The sequence below is a fragment of the Microcebus murinus genome, chromosome 28 (genome assembly GCF_040939455.1).
Source record: "Microcebus murinus isolate Inina chromosome 28, M.murinus_Inina_mat1.0, whole genome shotgun sequence".
In the NCBI taxonomy this organism is placed as follows: Eukaryota; Metazoa; Chordata; class Mammalia; order Primates; family Cheirogaleidae; genus Microcebus; species Microcebus murinus.
The window spans coordinates 14,245,459-14,261,776 of NC_134131.1; the positions used below are offsets into that span (position 1 = coordinate 14,245,459).

Below are 16,318 nucleotides of genomic sequence, written 5' to 3' on the forward strand. Positions count from 1 at the left end.
CCAGCCTCCCCACCCCTGCCCTCAGCCTCCAAACTGGCCTCCAGAGCCAGCCTCCCAGCCCCTGCCCTCAGCCTCCAAACTGGCCTCCAGAGCCAGCCTCCCAGCCCCTGCCCTCAGCCTCCAAACTGGCCTCCAGAGCCAGCCTCCCAGCCCCTGCCCTCAGCCTCCAAACTGGCCTCCAGAGCCAGCCTCCCTGCCCCTGCCCTCAGCCTCCAAACTGGCCTCCAGAGCCAGCCTCCCAGCCCCTGCCCTCAGCCTCCAAACTGGCCTCCAGAGCCAGCCTCTGCCCGGCTAGTGCCCGGCGATTCCTGCACGGATGAGAGCCCGCCCGGCCACTCGCCTTCTCCTTCATCTTCTCGATCTTCTTCACGGAGCTGCGGCGCTGCGGCCGCTCCTCAAGCCGCAGCAGGTTCGCGCCCAGCTCGCCCGCCTTGCTGAACTGCTTCTCCTCCTGCCGCTCCGCCTCCTTCAGCTTGCTCTCCGCGCTCAGGCTCTCCGCGTGGTACATGTGGTAGGTCTTCATCACCTGGGCGCGGGACCCGCGTCAGCGGTGGCCGCACCCCTCCCCGCACCTGCTCCGCACCCCTCCCCGCACCCCTCCCCGACCTGCTCCCCGCACCCCTCCCCGCACCCCTCCCCGACCTGCTCCCCGCACCCCTCCCCGCACCCCTCCCCGACCTGCTCCCCACACCCCTCCCCGCACCTGCTCCGCACCCCTCCCCGCACCCCTCCCCGCACCTCTCCCCGCACCCCTCCCCGCACCCTTCCCCGCACCCCTCCCCGCGCCTGCTCCGCACCCCTCCCCACACATCTCCCACACCTCTCCCCGCACATCTCCCGCACCTCTCCCCGCACCTCTCCCAGCACCCCTCCCCGCACCTCTCCCCGCACCCCTCCCCGCACCCCTCCCCGCTCCTGCTCCGCACTGTCTGCCCCCCCCAGCCCAGGACACACTCTCAGTCCCACCTGCACTTATTTACGTTTTTTATTATTATTATTGTTTTTTTGAGACAGAGTCTCACTGTGTTGCCCAGGCTAGAGTGAGTGCCATGGCGTCAGCCCAGCTCACAGCAACCTCCGACTCCTGGGCTCAAGCGATCCTCCTGCCTCAGCCTCCCGAGTAGCTGGGACTACAGGCATGCGCCACCATGCCCGGCTCATTTTTTCTATATATATTGGTTCCAGCTAATTTCTTTCTATTTATAGTAGACACGGGGTCTCACTCTTGCTCAGGCTGGTCTCAAACTCCTGACCTTGAGGGATCCATCTGCCTTGGCCTCCCAGAGTGCTAGGATGACAGGCGTGAGCCACCGAGCACCAGGCCTATGTGGTTATTTACCTTTTTTTTTTTTTTTTTTTTTTTTTTTTGAGACAGAGTCTCACTCTGTTGCCCCGGCTAGAGTAAGTGCCATGGCGTCAGCCTCGCTCACAGCAACCTCAAACTCCTGGGCTGAAGCGATCCTCCTGCCTCAGTCTCCCGAGTAGCTGGGACTACAGGCATGCGCCACCATGCCCGGCTAATTTTTTTTCCTATATATTTTTAGCTGGCCAATTAATTTCTATTTTTTTAGTAGAGATGGGGTCTCGCTCTTGCTCAGTCTGGTCTCCAACTCCTGACCTTGAGCGATCCTCCCCTCTCGGCCTCCCAGAGTGCTAGGATGACAGGCGTGAGCCACCTCGCGCCAAGCCTATGTGCTTATTTACTTTTACACAAACTCTCTTGGGACCAGATATGATGATGATAAAGATAAAAATCATCATCATCAAGTCATTACTAATGCCCGGCATGGAAACTGAAAAGGGTACCCACGGCCCCAAGCAGGCGAGCTTGGCCCTTCCTCAGCTGTGCTCTCTAGTCCCCCAGCCAGCGACTCTCACGTCGGTCCCTCGCCCCCAGTGTCAACGGGAAGGCCCCTCCCCACGCACTCAGGGGACTTCCCCAGGGCCCATCCTTGTTACTGGCATGCACGTCACTTTCTCAGCTGTTTCCTGGAGTAAATGAGGCCTGGACATGGCTGCGTGCCCAGACAGACTGGTATCAGACAGCCCAGCAGACATTCTACGCTCTCTGGAATAAACTCATCCTTGCCTCTTAAAACAATCCCCATAAAGCAAATAACTCTTCAACTACTCCACTTTCATAAGCAAAATTGGACATGGTTATCACAAGGGAAATTTCTGAACCAGGAGAAATTCTACACGTTATCTGATCCGACAACCACCCAGTTTGACAAAGAGGGAAACTAAGGCCCAGATGGGGCAAAGTATCACTGCAGAGTCTCTGGAGTTTACATCCGTGTTTCCAGCGCTCTACAGTCAGGATGTAGAATTCCTGGCCGGGCGCAGTGGCTCACCCCTGTCATCCTAGCACTTTTGGGAGGCTGAGGTGGGAGGATCGCTTGAGGTCAGTTCGAGACCAGCCTGAGCAACACAGTGAGATCCCGTCTCTACTAAAAATAGAAGTTAGCCAGGCTCGGTGGCTCACGCCTGTCATCCCAGCACTCTGGGAGGCCAAGGCCGGAGGATTGCTCCAGGTCAGGAGTTCGAAACCAGCCTGAGCAAGAGCGAGTCCCCATCTCTACTATAAGTAGAAAGAAATTAATTGGCCAACTAAACATACATATATAAAAAAAAATTAGCCCGGCATGGTGGTGCGTGCCTGTAGTCCCAGCTACTCGGGAGGCTGAGGCAGGAGGATCGCTTGAGCCCAGGAGTTGGAGGTTGCTGTGAGCTAGGCTGATGCCATGGCACGCTAGCCCCGGCAACAAAAGTGAGACTCCGACTCAAAAAAAAATAATTAATAAAATAAAATAAAATAAAAATAGAAAGAAATTAGCCGGGCATGGTGGCGCATGCCTGTAGACCCAGCTACTCCGGAGGCTGAGGCAGGAGGATCGCTTGAGCTCTGATCATGCCACGCCATCTAGTGGCCACGCGGAGTCACTGCAGGCTCACTGATACCCACAGCAGCTGCCAAATTTCCGCCACCTGCGTGCAGTGGTTTTGGGACCAGGCCGCGGCTGAGAGTGGGGGCCCTGCGCCTACCCCCAGGGGCCCCGCCCTCTGGGTGCCTTCCTCTGCCCCACGTTCACAGACACCCTGCTTTCTCTGCCCACCCCAGTATTGCCGGTGCTGTTCCTTCTGGACCCCGCCTCTTTCTGGTTTCCAGGCTTCCCACCACGTCCACTTTTCCACTTCAGCCTCTGACTCCGTTTATCTCACCATGAATCTGTCGTCTGGGTCAGACAGTCGCGAAGAAGAGACAGCATTTTTTTTTTTTTTTTTTTTTGAGACAAGAGTCCCACTCTGTTGCCCGGTGCTGTGGCAACAGCCTCGCTCACAGCAGCCTCCAACTCCTGGGCTCAAGCGATCCTCCTGCCTCAGCCTCCCAAGTAGCTGGGACCACAGGCATGTGCCACCATGCCCAGCTAATTTTTTCTATATATATTTTTAGTTGACCAATTAATTTCTTTCTATTTTTATTTATTTATTTTGAGACAGAGTCTCACTGTGTTGCCCAGGCTAGAGTGAGTGCCATGGTGTCAGCCTCGCTCACAGCAGCCTCCAACTCCTGGGCTCAAGCCATCCTCCTGCCTCAGCCTCCTGAGTAGCTGGGACTACAGGCATGCGCCACCGTGCCCGGCTAATTTTTTGTATATATTTTTTTAGTTGACCAATTAATGTCTTTCTATTTTTTAGTAGAGACGGGGTCTCACTCTTGCTCAGGCTGGTTTGAACTCCTGACCTCGAGCGATCCTCCCGCCTCAGCCTCCCAGAGTGCTGGGATGACAGGCGTGAGCCACCGCGCCTGCCCGAGAGCATTTCTGTTTGCCGCCAGGTCTCCCTGTGCCATCAGCCATGCACTCGAGCAGCCACCCAAGCCGGCGTCCCGGACGGCTGCGTGGCTCCTCCCCCGCGGTTCCCTTTGCCTGTTTTCTCAAGTGCAGTTGGGTCTTGACTCCAAGCAGACACCGTGTGTCCCCCAAAACAAGACAGGGTCTTATTTATTTTTCCTCTAGAAGACACCCTAGGGCCTATTTTCAGGGGATGTGGGTTTTTTTTTTTAAGTACAGTACAACCATCTGCATTAATTCAAATAGAGTCAAGTCGTCTCCTGGAGCATCATCCTCACTCTCCAGACCCCGAGTCCCGTCTGAATGTCTTGCGACTCTGTTTCCTTTAGAGCCACCGGCCCCGATCTCTCCTGTGGAGCACTAGAGCTGTCACGGGCGGATGGGAAGGGCTGCTCGTGTTCTTTCCCGCTCCGCCTCCTCGTGCTGCAGAGGAGGCTGCTGAGGCCCCAGCGAGCTGCGCAGCTGCCCCAGGCCCCATCGTGGTGGAGGGCAGCCACGACTCGAGCCTGAGCCGCCCCCCCACAAAGCCCCCGTGCCGGCGCTGGGGGGGGCACACCCCGGCGACCTCCGCCTCCACCTTTGCTTTCCCAGGCCACGGGTCCCTCAGCTGCAGGTGGTCACCTGAACCTCTCCTGAACTCTCGCAGACTAGCCATGCCTGGGCCCCGGCCCCCAGCCGTGAAGCTGGGGCTGCGAGTCATCACGTCCCAACAGGGTGAGCCATTGTCATGGGCGCCAGACATGGGCAGCAGAGAGGCCCCGGGGCAGCCCCGACCTCTGCGTCCCCTCCCCCACCCCAGCCCGCAGCGCCCGCGGCAGACTCACGGTGTACAGCTCGTTGGTCACGTTCAGGAGCTCCTCGTGCATCTGCAGGCCGATCTCCTTGCTCTGCAAGACGGAAGGACAGGCGTCAGAGGGGAGGCGGTGTGCCGGTTGCATCTACCGTGCTTCCCCGAAAACAAGCCCTACCCGTAAAGCAAGCCCCGGCAGGATGTCTGAGCACGTGCGCCATAGAAGCCCCACCCCGAAAATCAGCCCTAGTGCCGGGCGTGGCTGCGCAGCGTCTGCACAACCCGTGCGTGTCGTCGCGGAGCGGGAAAGGACACGAGCAGCCCTTCTCCTCCGCCCCGTGACAGCTCTAGTGCTCGGCAGGAGAGATCGGGGCCGGTGGCTCTAAAGGAAATAGAGTCGCAAGACATTCAGGATGGGACTCGGGGTTTGGAGAGTGAGGATGATGTTCCAGGAGAAGGCGACTTCACTCTATTTGAATCAGTGTAGATGGTTGTACCGGACTCAAAAAAAATAACACGTCCCCGAGAACAGGCCCTGGGGCGTCTTCTTGGAGGAAATGAACTTGAGACCCGTGTGACTTCAGGGAGGCGCGGCCTGCCTGCCCTGGCAGCACCGATCCGTGCCTACGAACGGGCGGCGCCGCAGGCCCGGCGGGCAGAGTGACGCCCGAGACCCCGCCCGGCCGACAGCGCAGACGGGCAGGAGGGCCCTGCCTGGCCCGGCCTCGGCACTCGGACCCTCGCTCTCGCCCGCAGCCAGAAAATAGAAGCGGAACCTGGCGTTGCATCCAAGGCCGCTGGGGCTTCGGACCTCGGTTTCAAAGGACACAGAATGCAACGGGCATCTTGGAGGGGGACAGAAAAGCCGGCTCCAGACCAAGCCTGCGTCCCACACGGCCAGTGGCGGCCTTGCCCTGTCCTCTCGGCCAGGAGCCCCTCCTCCCCACCGGAGCCCCTCCTCCCCACCGGAGCCCCTCCTCCCCACCGGAGCCCCTCCTCCCCACCGGAGCCTCCTCCTCCCCACCGGAGCCTCCTCCTCCCCACCGGATTCTCCTCCTCCCCACCGGATTCTCCTCCTCCCCACCGGAGTCTCCTCCTCCCCACCGGAGCCCCTCCTCCCCACCGGAGTCTCCTCCTCCCCACCGGAGCCCCTCCTCCCCACCAGAGTCTCCTCCTCCCCACCGGAGCCTCCTCCCCACCGGATTCTCCTCCTCCCCACCGGATTCTCCTCCTCCCCACCGGAGTCTCCTCCTCCCCACCGGAGTCTCCTCCTCCCCACCGGAGCCCCTCCTCCCCACCAGAGTCTCCTCCTCCCCACCGGAGCCCCTCCTCCCCACCGGAGCCCCTCCTCCCCACCGGATTCTCCTCCTCCCCACCGGAGTCTCCTCCTCCCCACCGGAGTCTCCTCCTCCCCACCGGAGTCTCCTCCTCCCCACCGGAGCCCCTCCTCCCCACCGGAGTCTCCTCCTCCCCACCGGAGCCCCTCCTCCCCACCAGAGTCTCCTCCTCCCCACCGGAGTCTCCTCCTCCCCACCGGAGTCTCCTCCTCCCCACCGGAGCCCCTCCTCCCCACCGGAGTCTCCTCCTCCCCACCGGATTCTCCTCCTCCCCACCGGAGCCTCCTCCTCCCCACCGGATTCTCCTCCTCCCCACCGGAGTCTCCTCCTCCCCACCGGATTCTCCTCCTCCCCACCGGAGTCTCCTCCTCCCCACCGGAGCCTCCTCCTCCCCACCGGAGCCCCTCCTCCCCACCGGAGTCTCCTCCTCCCCACCGGAGCCCCTCCTCCCCACCGGAGCCCCTCCTCCCCACCGGATTCTCCTCCTCCCCACCGGATTCTCCTCCTCCCCACCGGAGCCCCTCCTCCCCACCGGAGCCCCTCCTCCCCACCGGATTCTCCTCCTCCCCACCGGAGCCCCTCCTCCCCACCGGAGTCTCCTCCTCCCCACCGGAGCCCCTCCTCCCCACCAGAGCCCCTCCTCCCCACCGGATTCTCCTCCTCCCCACCGGAGCCTCCTCCTCCCCACCGGATTCTCCTCCTCCCCACCGGAGCCCCTCCTCCCCACCCGAGCCTCCTCCTCCCCACCGGATTCTCCTCCCCACCGGAGCCTCCTCCTCCCCACCGGATTCTCCTCCTCCCCACCGGAGCCCCTCCTCCCCACCCGAGCCTCCTCCTCCCCACCGGATTCTCCTCCCCACCGGAGTCTCCTCCTCCCCACCGGAGTCTCCTCCTCCCCACCGGAGCCTCCTCCTCCCCACCGGAGCCTCCTCCCCACCGGATTCTCCTCCCCACCGGAGCCTCCTCCTCCCCACCGGAGCCCCTCCTCCCCACTGGAGTCCCCTCCTCCCCACCGGAGCCCCTCCTCCCCACCGGAGTCTCCTCCTCCCCACCGGAGCCCCTCCTCCCCACCGGAGCCCCTCCTCCCCACCGGAGTCTCCTCCTCCCCACCGGAGCCTCCTCCTCCCCACCGGAGCCCCTCCTCCCCACCGGAGTCTCCTCCTCCCCACCGGAGCCTCCTCCTCCCCACCGGAGCCTCCTCCTCCCCACCGGAGCCCCTCCTCCCCACCGGAGTCTCCTCCTCCCCACCGGAGCCCCTCCTCCCCACCGGAGCCTCCTCCTCCCCACCGGAGCCTCCTCCCCACCGGAGTCTCCTCCTCCCCACCGGAGCCTCCTCCTCCCCACCGGAGCCTCCTCCTCCCCACCGGAGCCTCCTCCTCCCCACCGGAGCCCCTCCTCCCCACCGGAGTCTCCTCCTCCCCACCGGAGCCCCTCCTCCCCACCGGAGCCCCTCCTCCCCACCGGAGTCTCCTCCTCCCCACCGGAGCCTCCTCCTCCCCACCGGAGCCCCTCCTCCCCACCGGAGTCTCCTCCTCCCCACCGGAGCCTCCTCCTCCCCACCGGAGCCCCTCCTCCCCACCGGAGTCTCCTCCTCCCCACCGGAGCCCCTCCTCCCCACCGGAGCCTCCTCCTCCCCACCGGAGCCTCCTCCTCCCCACCGGAGCCCCTCCTCCCCACCGGAGCCTCCTCCTCCCCACCGGAGCCTCCTCCTCCCCACCGGAGCCCCTCCTCCCCACCGGAGTCTCCTCCTCCCCACCGGAGCCCCTCCTCCCCACCGGAGCCTCCTCCTCCCCACCGGAGCCTCCTCCCCACCGGAGTCTCCTCCTCCCCACCGGAGCCCCTCCTCCCCACCGGAGTCTCCTCCTCCCCACCGGAGCCCCTCCTCCCCACCGGAGCCTCCTCCTCCCCACCGGAGCCTCCTCCCCACCGGAGTCTCCTCCTCCCCACCGGAGCCTCCTCCTCCCCACCGGAGCCTCCTCCCCACCGGAGTCTCCTCCTCCCCACCGGAGCCCCTCCTCCCCACCAGAGCCCCTCCTCCCCACCGGAGCCTCCTCCTCCCCACCGGAGTCTCCTCCTCCCCACCCGAGCCCCTCCTCCCCACCGGAGTCTCCTCCTCCCCACCCGAGCCCCTCCTCCCCACCGGAGTCTCCTCCTCCCCACCGGAGCCCCTCCTCCCCACCGGAGCCCCTCCTCCCCACCGGAGCCTCCTCCCCACCGGAGTCTCCTCCTCCCCACCGGAGTCCCCTCCGCAACCACCACGGCCTGAGAAGCAGATTCTCGCCACGGCCGGGGCGTGTCATTACATTCCGTGGGCATCGGAGCATGGAATAACGGGCGCCTACTGTCAAGGAGGCGGAAGAAAACAGAATGAGGCTCAAAAGGGAAAGGGCCTGGACGCCCGGCCTCAGAAACACGGGTGGGGCAAACAGACAGGGGTGCAGACTGAACCCCCTGCCGGCCCAGCAGGGTAGTGGATTCGGTGCTGGAGTCAAAAACCTGATTTTTTTTTTTTTTATTTGAGACAGAGTCTCGCTTTGTTGCCCGGGCTAGAGTGCCATGGCATCAGCCTCGCTCACAGCAACCTCAGACTCCTGGGCTCAAGTGATCCTCCTGCCTCAGCCTCCCGAGTAGCTGGGACTACAGGCATGCACCACCATGCCCGGCTAATTTTTTCTATCTGTGTTTTTTATTGTCCAATTCATTTCTTTCTATTATTTTTAGTAGAGACAGGGTCTCCCTCTTGCTCAGGCTGGTCTTGAACTCCTGACCACGAGTGATCCTCCCGCCTCGGCCTCCCAGAGTGCTAGGATGACAGGCGTGAGCCACCGCACCAGGCTGAAAACCTGATTTTGAGGCCAACTCTGCACTCACCAGATGTTGGCCTCAGTTTCCTCATCAGCAAAACAGGGACATTGGACGAGGAGCCATTCTCCGTGTTTGGGCCCCAAAGCAGGGCCCCTGGGAGTCTGTTAGAAAAGCAGCCGCTCAGGCCCTGCCTGGACCTGCTGACCGGAGGCTGTGAGACCGGGCCCTGCCGGCTGCATCTCACAAGCCTCCAGGTGACTCCGGTACGTGCTGGGGCTTAAGAGTCACTGTCAGAGCATGTTCAAAGACAGGTCCACAAACCCAGATATGCGCGGTGGCTCACGCCTGTCATCTTAGCACTCTGGGAGGCCGAGGCAGGAGGATAGCTTGAGCTCAGAAGTTCGAGACCAGCCTGAGCAAGAGCGAGACCCCCGTCTCTGCTAAAATAAAACAGAAAGAAATTAGCGGGACAACTAAAAACATGTAGAAAAATTAGCCGGGCATGGTGGCGCATGCCTGTAGTCCCAGCTACTCGGGAGGCTGAGGCAGGAGGATCGCTTGAGCCCAGGAGTCTGAGGTTGCTGTGAGCGAGGCTGACGCCACAGCACTCACTCTAGCCTGGGCGACAGAGTGAGGCTCTGTCTCCAAAAAAACCCAAAAATACAAAGGAGCCAAGTAGCTGGGACTGTCGGGGCAACGGCAGGGGCGGGGCGGGGCCCACAGCTGGCAACACCAAGCGTGCGGCTGTCGTCAGAGCCTCTGACTGTGTCCGAGAGACACAGAACCCCGATTTCATGTGGCAGCTCCAAAATGTTGAGTGTCGGTTTGACGCTTCTTAACATAGTGAAGGCCGCGGAGATCGCGACTTCAGAGTCTCGGCCAGCCACGCACGGCCACGTGCCGGCCTCTCTCCCTCGTGACACACCCTCCCCACCGTGCTCTGTCCCCTTTCCCCAGTCGGCAGACTCCTTTTCAGCCCTCAACACCCAACTCCAGGGTCGCCTCCACTGTGAGCGCATTCCTGCCTCGGCCCCACCTCCCGCCTCTCCTCGAAGAGGGCAGAGAAGAAGCAGACACGAGGCCGAAGAGCAACACACATGGACGCAGGTGACCAGAGGGGAGGACACGGAGGCGGGGCGGGACAGCCTTCCCCGCGGAGGAGAGGTCAGGCCGAGGAAGCCTCTGACTGCCTGAAAAGTCACTTGAATGAGGATGCTGGTCCCACCTGACCAGAAATCTAATAAAACAAAGCTTTAAAGGGGGAATATAGAGGAAACACTGCCAGGTTCATAGCCTGGATTAAAAAACAGTCAGGGCCGGCGCGGTGGCTCACGCCTGTCATCCCAGCACTCTGGGAGGCCGAGGCGGGCAGACTGCTCGAGGTCAGGAGTTCCAAACCAGCCTGAGCAAGAGCGAGACCCCGTCTCTACTAAAAATAGAAAGAAATTAATTGGCCAGCTAATATATACAGAAAAAATGAGCCGGGCATGGTGGCGCATGCCTGTAGTCCCAGCTACTCGGGAGGCTGAGGCAGGAGGATCGCTTGAGCCCAGGAGTCTGAGGCTGCTGTGAGCGAGGCTGACCCCACGGCACTCACTCTAGCCTGGGCAACAGAGTGAGGCTCTGTCTCAATAAAAAGAAAAGGGAAAGAAAAGGCGAATCATGAAGTCAGTCCTGGCCAGAAGACGGGCACAGGATGGAGGCCGGCCCAGGAGCCTCGCCCGCTGGCTCAGTGGCCGGGGTGGGGGGGACTTGGCAGGTCACCCAGGCCCCTGGAGCAGCGCAGCTCCGGCACGGGGAGGGGTCCATGCTTAGGGATCGCTGGCGAGCTGCCACTGAATGAGCACCTACTGAATACCAGGCCTGTGCCGCACACTCCCCTACCTCTACCCCCAGCAAAGCAGCCCCAAGGAACAGGCACTGTTACCGTCTCATTTCCCAGATGGGGAAACTGAGGCTCGGAGAGACCTGCCCGGGGTGGTCACCGAGAGGCGGTTCTGAGACACACCCCCAAAGCCCAGCCTCGCTGCCTCCCGCTGGTGGTGACGAGAGCCCCCAGGCCACCCGATCGGGGTCCTCCTTGCAGCTTCTCGGGGCTTTTCCGTCACCTTTCCAATGGGGTGAGCGAGGACGCCGCCAGCTCCCCAGCCTGACCAGGGCCAGCCTCCACGTCTGTTCCCAGGGCTGCGGGAACTACCGCGTTTGCCCGAAAATCAGACAGGGTCTGATATGCATTTTTCCTCAAGAAGACACCCTAGGGCTTCTTTTCAGGGCATGTGTTATTTTTTTTAAGTACAGTACAACTATCTACATTGATTCAAATAGAGTGAAGTCGCCTTATCCTGGAACATCCTCCTCACTCTCCAGACCCCGAGTCCCATCCTGAATGTCTTGCGACTCTGTTTCCTTTAGAGCCACCGGCCCCGATCTCTCCTGCCGAGCACTAGAGCTGTCACGGGCGGAGGAGAAGGGCTGCTCGTGTTCTTTCCCGCTCCGCGACGACACGCACGGGTTGTGCAGACGCTGCGCAGCCACGCCCGGCACTAGGGCTGATTTTCGGGGTGGGGCTTCTATAGCGCACGTGCTCAGACATCCTGCGGGGCCTTACTTTGGGGGAAAGGCAGAACTGTTCTGAAGAGCAGGCCTGGCACTGAGATTAGAGACAACCCAGGCGGCACAAAGGGCCCTGCGGGGCTAAGCCTCGGGCGGCTGGGCGTCTCTGGGCCGTGGGCAGGGAGGCAGCCTTTGCCGCGCGCAGGCGCAGGCGCAGGCGCAGGCGCAGGCGCAGGCGCAGGCGCAGGCGCAGGCGCAGGCGCAGGCGCAGGCGCAGGCGCAGGCGCAGGCGCAGGCGCAGGCGCAGGCGCAGGCGGCAGGAGCACAGCTGCACCGCGTCTTCATTACGTTCCGCCCTGTCAACCTCCTCGCAGCCCAGGCTGGTGTCAGCCCCAGTGAGAAATGCGAAGATTCATCTCGCCTGTCCCAGGGCTCAGCTCGGGAAAAGCCCATTCATTTCCTAAAGGCCTGAGGACCCTTTCTCTGCGAGTCACTCCCACCCAGGAAAAACAGGCGAGGGACAGCGGCAGATGGGGGCTGGGGACCCGACTGGCTTCAGTTTGGCTTTGCAAAGCACTGCGTAATATATATAAATATATATTATTTTTTCCTTTTTTTTTTTTTTTTTAAGGCTGGTCAAGTGGAGCAGTGGGAGTGGAGAAGGAACAAAGGAATCTGTAACTGGTTGTGATCAATTAGTTGTAAACACCACTGCACTCGGACCAACCTATTTTTTCCTTTTTTTTGCATGGTATTTACCTTCCTGATTGTGTTTGCTTACAAAAATATTAAACTGAGTCCACATTCATAAATGTGGCCCCGGGAGGAAACCAGAGGCCGTGCTGTGCTGGAGGAGGGAATTGGGGGGCCATCGTGATCCTGCTATCAAAGCAATCCTCCAAGTGGACAGTTCAAACACACACCACGGAGAGATGATTATATTTTAAATCGACTTGTCCCTTTTCCCTGTGCTTCCAGCAAGCCCAGGTCACTGAACCCCTAAAATTGGTTCTATCATGTTTCCCCGAAAATAAACCCTACCGGTAAAACAAGACCCAGCAGGATGTCTGAGCACGTGCGCAACAGAAGCCCCACCCCGAAAATCAGCCCTAGTGCCGGGCGTGGCTGCGCAGCGTCTGCACAACCCGTGCGTGTCGTCGCGGAGCGGGAAAGAACACGAGCAGCCCTTCTCCTCCCCCCGTGACAGCTCTAGTGCTCCACAGGAGAGATCGGGGCCGGTGGCTCTAAAGGAAACAGAGTCGCAAGACATTCAGGATGGGATTCGGGGTGTGGAGAGTGAGGATGATGTTCCAGAAGAAGACGACTTCACTATAGTTGAATAAATGTAGATCATTGTACTGTACTTTTAAAAAAATGACACATCCCCTGAAAATAAGCCCTAGGGTGTCTTCTTTAGGAAAAATAAATATAAGATCTTGTCTTATTTTCGGGGAGACACGGTAGATTCTTTTAGTAACAATGGTCCCTTACATTTGCATGATACTAGCTGCATTTCCCTGGGTGCAGCCCTCCACCTCATAAATGGGGATGACAGCCCTGTGAATCCCTCCAACTGCCCTGTGAGTGTTTATTTCCATCCTCGTTTCACAAACTAGGAAACTGAGACACAGAGAGCTGAATTAACAAGCCCAAAGATACACTGCTAATAAATGAGGAAACCAGGACTAATGAATCAGGAGTCCTGAATTTAAGAATGCTGGACTCTGCCGGGCGCGGTGGCTCAGGCCTGTGATCCTAGCACTCTGGGAGGCCAAGGCGGGAGAATCGCTCGAGGTCAGGAGTTCGAAACCAGCCTGAGCAAGAGCGAGACCCCGTCTCTACTATAGATAGAAAGAAATTAATTGGCCAACTAAAAATATATAGAAAAATTTAGCCGGGCATGGTGGCGCATGCCTGTAGTCCCAGCTACTCGGGAGGCTGAGGCAGGAGGATCGCTTGGGCCCAGGAATTTGAGGTTGCTGTGAGCTAGGATGACGCCACGACACTCTAGCCTGGGCAACAAAGTAAGACTCTGTCTCAAAAAAAAAGTAAATTAAGAGAAATAACCTGAAAGTGTTCAACATAGTTAAATAAATTAGGGCACATCTATATAATGAAATACCATATTATCATTCAAAAAGTTATATGATAGAAATATATTTATTGGCATAGGAAACTTACGTAAGAGAGCACTACACAATTTGTTAGGCAGCATAATCGGTTGGTAAAATCATAAATGCAATATGGTCTCATTTGGAAAATGTATGTGTACGCTAGAAAGTGAATAAACATAAGCACTCATAGAAAATGTATTTGCATGTGTATATATAAAGAAGAAGGCCGGGCGCTGTGGCTCACGCCTGTAATCCTAGCTCTTGGGAGGCCGAGGCGGGCGGATTGCTCAAGGTCAGGAGTTCAAAACCAGCCTGAGCAAGAGCGAGACCCCGTCTCTACTATAAATAGAAAGAAATTAATTGGCCAACTGATATATATATAAAAAATTAGCCGGGCATGGTGGCGCATGCCTGTAGTCCCAGCTACTTGGGAGGCTGAGGCAGAAGGATCGCTTGAGCCCAGGAGTTTGAGGTTGCTGTGAGCTAGGCTGACGCCACGGCACTCACTCTAGCCTGGGCAACAAAGTGAGACTCTGTCTCAAAAAAAAAAAAAGAAGTTCTTGGACATCAAAGTGATTGTCTCTGAGTGATAACATTTCAGGTGATTTTTTTTTAACTGAGTCTCAGTTATTTTTTTAATTGTCCAATTAATTTTTAATTGTCCAATTAAAAATATTTTTTAATTGTCCAATTAATTTCTTTCTCTTTTTAGTAGAGACGGGGTCTTGCTCTTGCTCAAGCTTGTTTCGAACTCCTGACCTTGAGGGATCCGCCCGCCTCGGCCCCCCAGAGTGTGGGATGACAGGCGGGACACCGCGCCAGGCAGGTGATTTCAATTTCGGTGTCTGTGCTCGCCTCCGCTGCTCCCGTTCCCTGCAGTGCTACTGTGCCTCTCACCTAGCCATGCAAAGGCTTGCCTTCCGTGGCGGCAGTTGCCCAAGTGGCCAAGGCCACACAATCTTTGAAAGGCGTATGCAGAATTTGAACTCAGGGCCCGGTGCCAAGTCCAGCCCTCGCCCCCCACCCCAACCCTCGACACGCTTGTCCTGGTCCCCGCCCCAGCCTGCTCTGCATGTGGCGGCCAGCCGGGGCAGAGACCTGGGACAGGTGGGGGCCGCCCCTCGCCCACCTTTTTGAAGAGCCTGATGACGTCCTCGCTGATCTGGGAGAGGCGCACGATGACATTGTTCGTGAAGATGTCGTTGAGGGTGGCATGGTCTCTGCTTTCCCGCCGCGTCTGGTGCAGAACCAGGTACCAGCAGTTCACGGGCGAGAGCAGGTACTGGTCCTTCCTGCGGGAGCGAGACGGCTCGGGTTGGCGCCGTGGAACCGGCACCCGCCTTAGCCCCACTTCCAGCCTGGCTTTTTTTTTTTTTAGACAGAGTCTCACTCTGTTGCCCGGGCTAGAGTACCATGGCATCAGCCTCGCTCACAGCAACCTCAAGCGATACTCCTGCCTCAGCCTCCCCTGAGTAGCTGGTACTACAGGCATGGGCCACCATGCCTGGCTAGTTTTTTTTTTTCTATATAGTTTTAATTGGCCAATTAATTTCTTTCCATTTTTAGTAGAGACGGGGTCTCGCTCTTGCTCAGGCTGGTTTCGAACTCCTGACCTTGAGCGATCCTCCCGCCTCGGCCTCCCAGTGCTGGGATGACAGGTGTGAGCCACCCCGCCCGGCCAGGCCGGTTTCATTTTTGTGCATTTCACAGCTGGGGGAACAGGCTACGATGAGGTCTTGGACTCTAGGTCCTGCGCTGCTCCACCGTCCCATCAGCCATGGCCCTTGCTCCACACACCCCTCCTTTCTGGGAAGAAGCTGCCTCCCCTGGGGCTAAGACATGCCACGCCTACTTTGTGTCTGAAATCCTGGCAGGATTTCTAGATCGACGCAATGCAAAGAACAAAAAGCAGACACTTCCTTCATCCCATCTCCCCCGCCTTCTGGAATCTTCTCCGGCTCTGTTGCCCAGGCTAGAGTGCCATGGCGTCAGCCTAGCTCACAGCAACCTCCAACTCCTGGGCTCAAGCGATCCTCCTGCCTCAGCCTCCCGAGTAGCTGGGACTACAGGCATGCGCCACCAGGCCCAGCTAATTTTTTCTCTATATATTAGTTGGCCAATTAATTCCTTTCTATTTATAGTAGAGACAGGGTCTCGCTCTTGTTCACGCTAGTTTCAAACTCCTGACCTCAAGCAATCTGCCCGCCTGGGCCTCCCAGAGTGCCAGGATGACAGGCGTGAGCCACCGCGCCTGGCCCCGCCTAGCACATTATCCGGCCCGCCGGGTGTCTTTGCCGCCGCTGCCTGTCCTGCTTAGCAGCCGACGCGTCCCGGGCCCATAGTGCGCACTCTCCAACGGTCTGAGGGACAGTGGACTGGCCCCCATTTACAAAGTTTGAGGACCCCTGCTCTAACCTATGGGACATCATGCCTTAGCCTGGCCCACCTTAGCCATGCTCAGAATGCTCTCGGGGCCTACAGCTGCACAAAATCGTCTGGCACAGACATCATTTTATAGAAGAAGTGTCGAACACCTCATGCAGCGCACCAAATGCCATACTGAAAGTGAAGAGCAGAGTGGCCGGACGGACGCTCGGAATGCGGCTCCCCTGACCGCAGACCCGCCCAGGCCACGGCAACGTCGGGCCGGACGCCAGACCATTGTGAAGTGGGAGACTGTCCGTGCCCTGCCAAGACCCCCCAGGGAAGGGTGTGTATGCTGTATTCTCCGACAGGAGGAAGGGAAATTAAGAAACAAAACCAAGGCAGGACGCAGTGGCTCACGCCTGTCATCCTGGCACTCCCGGAGGCCGAGGCGGGAGGTTTGCTCGAGCTCAGGAGTTGGAGACCAGCCTGAGCAAGAGC

At 59.1% G+C, this 16,318-nt stretch overlaps 1 protein-coding gene across 3 annotated transcripts in view; it reads right to left on the reverse strand.

Moving 5' to 3' along the window:
• Positions 1-16,318, reverse strand: part of SRGAP3 (SLIT-ROBO Rho GTPase activating protein 3) — a 123,197-nt gene that overhangs the window by 65,988 nt on the left and 40,891 nt on the right. For all 3 annotated transcript variants that reach the window (XM_075998494.1, XM_075998496.1, XM_075998495.1), the window contains exons 3-5: positions 14,583-14,745; positions 4,679-4,741; positions 341-526 (exon numbers count right to left, since the gene is read on the reverse strand). In XM_075998494.1, the coding sequence (XP_075854609.1) occupies positions 341-526; positions 4,679-4,741; positions 14,583-14,745 (412 nt within the window). The remainder of the gene's footprint in view (positions 1-340; positions 527-4,678; positions 4,742-14,582; positions 14,746-16,318) is intronic.